We start from the raw sequence: 11152 nt of genomic DNA on the forward strand, positions 1-11152 counted from the left end.
CAACTAGTCCAATTAAAGTTTTTATTGAGATTAAACTGAAGTTTCGTAAGTGCAAATTTAATATAAGCACACACATATAAAAATGGTTGTAATAATTACAATCTCATAAGCTTTATTTAAGTAGAAAATCATAACAAAGTCTATATCGAATCCAAAAGTATATAACACCAAAGAAGAGGTACTCTTACTATTCTTAGGCATCCTTAATGACAACAACCATATGAAAGACTTTAGCTTTTCAAACCTTTTTTTAGTGGGTCACCTAGCATAAAGTCTATTTTTATATGTTTTATTATTCAACAACAAAAAAATGTATGTTAATACACTATAAAAATTTGTTGAAGCAATTTATCGTTGACTTATGTTCGCAATATAATTTAATATAAAATCAAGTGACATAAATAAATAAACTTTTTCTTGAGTTGTTCACTTTATGTATACATCAAAAATAAAATCAGGATTGAATATATTGAAGATCTCCAAATATTTAGATCTCTGATTTGTGATAATAAGCTTTATTGTTGTCTTTAACTACCTTTATGGTTTCTTTTGTCAACAATTCAAACATGAATTGCTCAATATGCTAATTCAAATGCACATAAATAAGATAATACATAAGACTCGCCACAACTAAAACATTATAAAATACTTAATTTCTTCATTTTCTTATTTACTATGTCGAATTTACTTATAACTTTATTGATAATATCTCTTTTGTGATATAACCTAATGATATCTTGAGAATGATCTCTATGTACCACAATACCAAATACAAAAAGGCGTCTCCAAGATCTTTCATCACTGAACTTCCGTTAGAAATATAACGGATTGGCGCAACAAACACATATCATTGTTGACTAAATAAAGTAAATTTGACATTTTATAATAGGAATATAAACTTACTCCAACCAACTTTGTAATACCCACAATTCTCCACAAAAGTAATCTTAAAATCAAACGAGATAACTATATTATGAAATTTGTGATATCACTAATAAGACTTATTCATTAATCCATAGATAGATTACATTAATTTGCAAATCATTTAATTTGTGTGTATTGACATAAAGTTTATATTGGTTGCACCAATTCATAAATGTCATTTAGCAACACCGTATTGACATCCATATTAGGTAGCTCCAAAATATCATAATGAACATCATGTGTCATGATTGTCTTAACATAATCTTTTAAAATACAAATAGTAATTCTTTTTACAATTAATTATTTCCGCATCTAATGCTCTAATTTTTTAGGGTGTTGAATTTGATCTTCCTTAACTTAGTTGTGAGGAATAACATAATATCCTCGTGAGGATGATTGATTTAGAACTCATTCTTCCTCACTCAATTTCGTTATTTTGACAAAACTTATCTAAAAAAAAACTTTATTGATCAAATATATGTGTATGGCTTATAGGCTATTTCATTTCTCCTAAACATATACATTATTGCTTTTTTTTTTCCCTTTTCATACCCTTATAAACATAATCCATAGAAGATTTTTCATCCCCGTCTACAATTATGAATAGTCGTATGATAGGAGTCATAAACTTTACAATCATAAAACAATCATTCAAAAACTTATTATCCAAAATAACAGCACTAACATTTTTTCCTTCTACAAACTTTTTTAGCTTATGGGTTGTAAAATGTTTGTCAATCATCAAGGCTTGTAAGTCATGTTTGTGATCAAACATACTTTTCAATATAATAAAAGTAGTAGTAAATCGAGTTACGTACAATTTCTTTCCAATCTTCTATTTTTCTCAACCAAATACCATGTGGTTGTACTCAAACATATTTACCTTTGAGGGATTTGAGGCATGCTAGGCATATCATTCAAAAGTAGATTCAAACAATGAGGTGCACATAAAGACCAAAAATTTCGTGACTCAATCTACCAGCAGCTACATAATTGGCTGGATTGTCTTTTACTACATGCACAATATTTGTATCTTCAACTCATTCAATGACTTTAATAAACATATTTACCAATGTTGGAGCATCTTTCACAACATTTGAAGCATCAACAAACTTCACAAATATTAGACAATACACTTCTTAGAGTTGGTTGGGAGCTTGAAGTAGTTCTAGGAGCAAAAAATCTATTTCCTTCTATAATCACTATTCTTTGTCCTTGGTTAGAAATTGTTGAGTAGATTTAACCACTTCTATTTCTTCCTCATTAACTTTATTCTCATATTCATCATTGAGAGCATTAGTAATCTTTTTTTGTTCAATATCTTTTAGGTTCTAAATAATTTGACGACGTATATCCGGAGGAACTTTCTTACAAAAAAATGGGAACACGAAACATTGTGTAATCTAACTCCCATATATGCTCTATAACCCCAAAATATGATAGATTTGCATATATTGGATTTTTGTCTTTAGCACTTGAGATATGCATCGCTTCAGCTACGAGAGTGACTCTACTATTTTTCATAGTGGTTTGATCATCTTGTTCTTTGGTATAAAATGTGTAGCCGTTAATTACATAACTCGTGTAAGAAAAGGCATGTAAACTCAAACCATTTGCTAGCCACCTCAATCTCTATGAAATTGAACTGAGGTCTATATCAAACTTTGAGTTAATGTGATTTTTTAGCCATGTTATAAAACTTCTATTGTGCTCTCGTGTTATCCAATTTTGATTTCTATTCATGTTCAAACTAGATAATTGATCCATGTGTATTGTAACATACGGTTGAACCTCATCATCATGGATTTGTTTTTGTAGAGAAATCTTCTTGCGTTCCTTTTGTTGAGAGGACACTCAGTTTTATAGTATCCCATCTTGTTGCATCCAAAACACATTATCTGACTTTTGTCAGTTTTTTCTTTTTGAGAAGATCTTCTATCATGTCCTCTTCGATTTATCATCCTCTGAATTCTTCTGGAAATCAGAGCGAGTTCATCCTCTTCCTCAGATAGAGGATACTTTGAGCTTTCCTCTTTCATGACATCTTCAGTCTTCTTAGAGGATGAACTTTCTATTTGACTTGTTTTTAGAGCAATCATTTTTCCTTTTCTCCTTGGTTTGTCAGCCAGCAATAATGGTTCATGAGCTCTTAGAGTTCCAACTAAATCTTCCAATTTCATGTTGGCCAAGTCTCTTGCTTCTGTAATGGCAGTCACCATTGGCCTCCATCTTTTGGTAAACTCCTTAGGATTTTTCTTATCCTTTTTTGAACGAAGTATACCTTTCCAAAAGATCTCAAGTTGTTTAATATGATTGTTAACCTTGATAACATTTCATCAATGGTTTCTTCTTCCTTCATTTCAAATAGTTCAAAATCTCTTACTCCGATGTCAATCCTTGCTTCTTTTACGTGACTTGATCCTTCATGATGGATCCTTAGGGTGTCCTAGAGTTCCTTAGCATTTTTGCATTATTCAACTATGTCATATTCTTCCCTGCTCAAAGCACACGTTAGAAATAAATGAACTTTAGAGTTTAGGAGTACCTTAGCGTTTTCATCTGCCGTCCATTGTGCTTGAGGTTTCTCATCTGAGGTTACGTCTGTGTTATTGGTTCTGATGACATGATCCCCATTTTCAACCACAAACCACATGTTGTTATCTTGTGATATGAGAATAGTCTCATCTTACCTTTCTAGTGGTAATAATCTGTACCATCAAAATAGGGAGGTCGGCTGGATGATCCTCCTTCAGGAATATACTTAACTTTTGACATTTTTTTCTTTTGGATCTTTTTCTCTTACGTTGCTAGATGTAATTTTCTAGAGAACCTTGCTCTGATACCAATTGGTGTAGCTAAATATCACTAGAAGGGAGGTTGAATAGGGATTTTGCTGTTTAAAAATAATTTTCTCGTGTTTTAAAAACTATCCTCTTAGAGAGGATGCAAATTCGAGGATGGTTATTTAAACCTTTAAGTTAGAGATGGGCAAAAGAAAGAGAAAATGTAAAGAGTAACACACAACTTTTATACTGGTTCACCCAATGAAGGCTACGTCCAGTCCTCACACACTTGTGAGATTTACTAATGTTCAAACTGATCAAGCTCTCACAGAGGATGATTACACTTTGTGTATTCTTTAGCCTCACCAAGCTTACAATCAAGTTTCAACTATTTCCAAGTGTAACTCACGTGGAAATTTCAGAGTGATATGAATGTGATTGTTTCTCTTTTCTTAAACACTTTCTAAAAGGATATTTCAAAGATCTAATATATGATTATAGTAAGTATGAAAAGAGGATGGATATTGCTCTTGATAGCTTTAAGATACTTGATCTTTTTTATGCAATGTTGTTGTGTATTTGATAATGAATAACTCTCTGCCTTTTATAGAGATCTTGGGGTGCTCTTTTCATGTGACAAACATCTTATGACCGTTGGGGACTTGATAAAAAAGTCCAAGGTCTTTGATCATAATTACAGAACTGCCATCCAGCTGTCCTTGGACAGACTGAATCCATCCTCGAGCAGGAGGATCAAACTCCTTGGAACTTGATCTTGAGTTGTCCTTTTCTTTTCTCATTCTTCAAGATATGTAAGGCTATATTTTTGACTTTGTGGGCTACAACCTTTCTGAAAGTTGAAGGGCTAAGTAATTTTCACCTTTTGAGAGTGATGTTGACAAGAGAGAACCATGCTCAAGCACCTGGGTCAGCTTTCCTTTCTTCAAGACATGTGAAGGCTTCTATTTTTGGCTTGTTTGTTGTTTCCTTTTTGAAGATTGACTCTATATTATTTTCAATCATACAAGAATTATATATAGGTTTGCTTTTAGCTTTTGCACATGATATGATGGGTTGTTTTCAATATTTGGGAATGATGTGAACTTTATAGAACCGTCCTCCAACCTAGTACTGCCATCCTCTTATATAGTACTGGTCATCCTCGTACCTATTTTTTTGCCTTCTGACTTTTATATCTTAAATGCTTTATTTATTCATTCTTTAATACTGTTTTGTCTTTCTTTAATGAATAAAAAACATTTGTTTTGGTGATGATGAATATTATGCAGATTTGAAGCTTCATCCTCTTACGAGGTCATCCTCTTGAATTCTAATCCTCCAGATTTGAATCAAATTTTTCTCCTTTTTGTCTTAATGATTAATAACATGTTTTCTTATATGAATTCATTCAAAAACACAGATTAGTCATTAACCATAATCATAATCCTTTAAGTAATTTTGTTACCATTAAAATCATTTGAGAGAGATTTTGTCTCAACACCTACAACAACGCTTTTTCTACAGCGCTTGTTAGAAAAGCGTTGTTGTATCTTCCGTTAATTTTACAACAGCGCTTTTAGTAAACAAGCACTGTAAATAGTGCGCTGTAAAATGCTAATTTTGGCGTAGTATCCATAAAACTCAAAACAAACAAAAATAAGTTTTATATTTTTTGTTTTTGTTTTAAAATTAACATGTCACTATCAGTAGACTTAAAACACCATTCTAACAACTATCGACCACTACCACCATCAATGACGCATGATTGACCATTCACTTTCGACTACTGTCACCACCACCACCTATGACCACCATCTCAGACCACTGCTACCACCACTGACAATCCACCTCAACCACCGCCATCATAACTGGCCACCATCTAAGACCATCGACCACCACCTCTGAGCACTAACACCATCACCAATCATCATCTCAAACCACCACCACCACCATATCCGACCACTTCCACCATCATTGACCACCACTGACCATCCACCTCCTACCACTATCATCATTAGCGACCACCACCACCATCTTAGACACCGCTACCACCACCACCGACCACAACCTATGATTGTCAATTTTCTCTTTTTACTGCATTAGTCATCATCACTAATTGATCACCAATATGATAGCCCCTTTCCACAACTATCACTATTATTAAAAAAATAAAAATTAAATAATAATAATTTTATAATACTTGAATTATTTAACATAATTAAATTTTAATATAATTTTTTTATTAATTATATTTTGTATTTTTTTTATTGTTTTTTATGTTTAGTGAATTTATAATGAGATGAAGTTAAGAGAGTGATTTAATTCAATTAAAATACAAAACTGAAACTTAATTCATAATTTAAATTCAAAGCTCAACACTGAAATTAAAAACTCAAAATTTAATCAAATTTTAAATTTTTAAAATTTAAGAACAAAAAACTAAAAATCACCTTCAACATCACCTAATATTGATTTGAGTGAGCACGTTTACAAAACAAAGTATATATCAATTACATTTTGAGATGCACGTTGCAGGTGATAAACCCATTTGGCTTGTATTCAAATTTCAAGCATTCACTAAGTGCTTATTTTGACTATAAAAAAAATGTGCTTATTTTGCAACTGCAATGAGTGTATTGCGCCCAGTCACTGCTCACTACCCACCACAGTAGAAACAACAACTATCAACTTTTACTTGTGTACGGTGTTTATCCAATTTTAACGCAAAAGCAAACAAACATCAGTCGCATATAAGATTTTAAAATAATTTTGTAAAATTTTATTAGTTAAATAATGTAGTTTAATTTTTGTAAAATTATTGTAATTTACAGTAATTTTGTCGATGCAAACTAGAAATGGAACATACATTAAATCAATAATGTCAACAGTTTATATTTTTTTGGAAGAAAACTATTTGATATACATCATATATGGTGTATATACTTTTAAAGATAAAGAGAAATGATGTGATAGATTAATAATATAATAAAAGATGAGAAATAAAAAAAGAATGAAATATTGAATGAGATGAATTTTTTTGAGATAATATGATTATTGTTTATGAAATACAAAAGTTTATATCTTTTAATAGGTAATGCCTACTTAGTAATTGGTGGTGGGGAATTAGGTAGTTTAAGTAACTTCAACAATTAGGTGCTTTAATTTCCAATTAATTGTTGCCATATATTACCCTATCTTCAACTTGCATAAAACTGCACTGTTGGCATTTTGTCAGAGAAAAAAGAGAAGACGTTATCTTTGGAAACAATCACCACCATACATGTGACTATTATCTTTTCAATACAAAATATTATCATGTCCTAACAAAAGCAATCAATGAAAACAGCCAAACCCCTTCTTCAAATCCCAAGCACCTATCCAACTTGCACTACTTAAAAGTGTCACATTTTTTATATGACTACCTTAAACCTAATATGCTGTTAAAATAAGTGTAGGTTTAGATATTTTTTTTAAGCCAAACATTACAAAGAAATACAAAGAGGAGTTTCGTAAAAATAATTTAATTAATAGCTACAAATATATTGACATGTAGCTGTTTGAGATGAATTTAAAATTCTTTATTTTAGCATACTTAAAAGATGTGAATCTAATCATTAAACTATTTAATCAAGAAAAAAAAAACACTTATAAAGAGGTATAGTAGAATTACTTTTGACTCTTAAACATCTTATAATTTAAATTATATTTTAGGTAAGGTAGAATTATTTCAATAAGAAGAGTAAATACAATGAAAAATAGAATAAAAACTGTAGGGGCCAGACTCTAATAAAGACGTTCTTGCTGGATTATGCTTGCCTTTTAATGACAGCTAATGTGAAGATAAACATATAATATATCCAGAAACCGAGGAACTTTGACAATCTAACACTGCAATCCAACTTCAATTTTAATGCCATAGTAAAGAGGCTTAGATCTCAACATAAGCAATCTAGACACATTCCATTCTGCTGCAAGACTATTAGGAAAAAATGATAGATAATTATTTCAATACTATTGAATATTTTTCTCATATATATGTATAAATAAATGATCAAATAAAAAATATAATTTTATATAGTAAAAATAATTGATAGAAAATTAAATATGAAATAAATATAATTTTAAATGTAAATTTTTTTCATTAAAATTATAAAAACAACGAAATTGAATACAATAAAAACTTTCACTATAATAATTAATGAATACACTAAAATCTTCTTAATAACATTAGAGAACATCAATCAATAACATTCGTAACACTAAAATTATAAATCAAACGGAGTAAATTTGACATACAGAATTCTTATCACCCAATTTTCTTTTTTTCATTCATGTTCATGCTGTCACCTTTTTCTTCTTTTTGGTAGCTTGCTCATTTTTCTTAAAGATCTAAATCCCTTTAATTTTCCTTTAATCAAACCTAGTTCAAGAATATTCTCTTTTTATTTTTTATTTTCAATAATAATAATAATAATAATAATAATAATAATAATAATAATAATAATAATAATAATTAATGAGTTTCCTTGGGGTGAATCCTCTCAAGAGACAGAAAGATGACAAATTCACAGCAAAAATTTTGAGTTAAATTAATTTTGAATGTTGAGTTTGCAAAAGCAATCATTCATTTACTTCCTTTTTCAAAATAAACTTTGAAGACAACAAATCAATTCCTCATAATCATAAAGAAATTAAAAACATTATATTACAAACTTATATGCATATAAAATTAAAAAAGAAATTCTGTAACAAGATTATTAAATCATCACAATCTTGAATGAAGCAGTATAATTCACGTGCTGCACCGAAGCAATTTCCTAAAATAAAAATTTGTTTACTGCTACTTACCATTGGTCCACAACAACCATCCACCCACACTTACGCAATATCTCCCAATTGGATCATTTAACACAAAGCAATATATACGACCAATTAAAAATTAAAATGTCCGTACAAACAAATATACTGTAGCCTCTAGATCTAAGAAATAAAATAAAAAATACTACTAAAGAAAACCACAACGAAATTTAATATTATCACGAATCTGTTGGAGGTGTGGGAGATGAAGAAGAATTATGTTCAATTTTTCTCAATTGAATTCTATTTGTATGCTCCTCATCTTCATAAGCATAAGCAAAACCACCATGTCGGGTCATATCCATACCCGCAAGTTCATCTTCGGGTGAAATCCTTAGCAATTTCATTTTATTCAAAATAAAGAAAAGAGGACCCATTGTAGCACTAACCCACCCAATAATTACCAATATTTGAATCACGTGTGCCCCTAACAACTTTCCTCCACCACCCATAAATAAACCGTACGGTCGACCCGGTTTACCTGAATAAACCTGGTTTACATACTCTTCTTTAGCAAATAAAGCTGTGAATATTATGCCCCACGCGCCACATCCTCCGTGAAGCTGCGCTGCTTCTAATGGATCGTCGAAACGAACCTTTTCCGCGAGTTTGTTGCACGAGATTAAAACGATTGCAGATACAAAGCCACAGACGATTGCTGCCCATGGTTCCACGACGGAACACCCGGCGGTTATCGCGGCGAAACCGCCTAATAAACCGTTACATACATCGGTAACGTTCCAGTGACCGGAGAGAATTCTTTTGCCAAAAAGAGTAGTCAACGCCGCCGTACATCCCGCTAACGTGGTCGTCACCGCCGTCCTACCCACTGCACTCCATTGCCCATAGTAAGTACCTGAAAAAATCAGACAATACAAATTAGCACATCACAAAACAAATCTAAAAATACAAAAAAAGTTAAAATGAAAACTTCAATTTACACAATACTAAAAATAGTATTTATAAGATACATATCAGTAAATCAGTATCCTAATTCATTTTTTTTCTATTTTAATGCGTACAAACAATAAAAGTTAGTCCGTGAAAAAATAGCACTCAAATTGAATTGTTACCTGAATCATAAGCATTGAGAATCTTGTTAAAGGAACCAGGGTTAAAACCGTACCAACCAAACCAAAGCATGAAAGTTCCAAGAACCACAAGTGAAGCGCTGTGTCCACGAAGTGTGACGGCTCGACCGGAATGATCGAATCGTCCAATTCGTGGACCTTCGATAAGTGCTCCCCAAAGACCAGCAATACCACCAACCAAATGAACAACACCGGAGCCAGCAAAATCAATGACTCCGGTGCCAAACAAAAGGTTTCCGCTGTTGATTGGACTAGCCCAACCATCAACGGACCAGAACCAATGAGAAACAACAGGGTAAACAAACCCTGTTAAAAAAGAAGAGTAAATGAGATACGCAACGAACTGAGTTCGTTCCGCGATGGAACCGCTGGTGATACCAGCGGCTGCGATGGCGAAAGCCCACTGATAGAGAAAATTGCTGTAGTCAAAATCTTTCGATGGAACGTCTTTGAGACCAAAGAAATGTTTTCCAATGAAACCGTTCGAAGGTCCGCCGAAAGCAAAGGCAAAACCGAAGAGATAGTAAAAAAGACCACCGGCGGCGGCGTCGAGAACGTTGGTGAGCATGATGTTCATGGTGTTTTTGGCTCTAACTGAACCGGCACAGAGCATAGCGAAACCGAGTTGCATAGAGAAAACGAGATAAGCTGAAAATAGAAGATATGTATTGTCTATTGCGAATGATGTGTCTATGAATTTGTTCCCCACCGCTGTGAATTGATCGCAGATGAAATTAGCGGCGGCTTCCGCGTTTGTGGCGTTTGGTCCGATTAACTCCGCTAGTTTGGTCGCTGAACATTCCGTTAGCGACATGGTTGTTGGTGGGTGGTTAACTAAGCTGCTGATTGGAAAGAAAAACGCGTTTTGTGGATGATGGATGAGTGATAATGTGAATATATAAAAAGAGAGTTGTGGAAGTGTGAAGTATGTAAGGTTCTTGGTTTATAGACTTTAGTGGGAGAAGACTTGGAGACTATTCAAAGTTTGTAATTCAATGTCAAATATAATATTTATATACTTTTTACACTGCTTTTTGTTTTTAGAAAGTTCTTCATAAAAATTTCTCCAATCAAACTTAAGATTATTTGGATCAGATGGGATTTTAGTTTTTAGAAAAAAATATAACTTAATGAATCAATTAAATCAACTACAGTTGAAGAAGAAATACAAGGAATACAATATTCAATTTAAATAGTGTAAGTTAAAGATAAAATAAATTTAACTAAAAGATATGTAGAAATATTTGTGGTTCTTTTCAAATACACAATTAAATAACTAGAGCAATGGATACTAATATCACACCAATCGATAATAAATAAACCAACCAAAAAATAGTCGATATGAGAATTATTCTTGAACCACATTAAGATAATCTCCTTCAACAATAAAGTTAAAATTCGTAGTCAATATTGTTAAAATTCATTCCAAATGCAAAATAAAGTGTTAGGGGAAAACCATGTGTCTCAACCCTATATAAGTCAGGTAAAATTGATATC

General features: G+C 32.0%; 1 protein-coding gene across 1 annotated transcript; it reads right to left on the reverse strand.

The window, feature by feature from the left end:
• Positions 1–8611: 8611 nt before the first annotated feature.
• LOC101507400 (ammonium transporter 1 member 1-like) lies at positions 8612–10600 on the reverse strand. Its single transcript, XM_004497742.4, has 2 exons — positions 9638–10600; positions 8612–9420 (listed from the first exon to the last, which is right to left on the reverse strand). Exons 1-2 carry the CDS (start codon positions 10467–10469, stop codon positions 8744–8746), a joined length of 1509 nt encoding a protein of 502 aa, XP_004497799.1. The 5' UTR covers positions 10470–10600; the 3' UTR covers positions 8612–8743.
• Between the last annotated feature and the right edge of the window lie 552 nt (positions 10601–11152).

Source organism: Cicer arietinum, chromosome 4, assembly GCF_000331145.2.
Source record: "Cicer arietinum cultivar CDC Frontier isolate Library 1 chromosome 4, Cicar.CDCFrontier_v2.0, whole genome shotgun sequence".
In the NCBI taxonomy this organism is placed as follows: domain Eukaryota; kingdom Viridiplantae; phylum Streptophyta; class Magnoliopsida; order Fabales; family Fabaceae; genus Cicer; species Cicer arietinum.

Coding starts and splice junctions, on each gene's coding strand:
- LOC101507400 (XM_004497742.4), bottom strand. CDS start 10,469: ATGTCGCTAACGGAATGTTCAGCGACCAAACTAGCGGAGTTAATCGGA. Junction 9,421..9,637: donor TCTCAATGCTTATGATTCAG/GTAACAATTCAA, acceptor TGATTTTTTCAG/GTACTTACTATGGGCAATGG.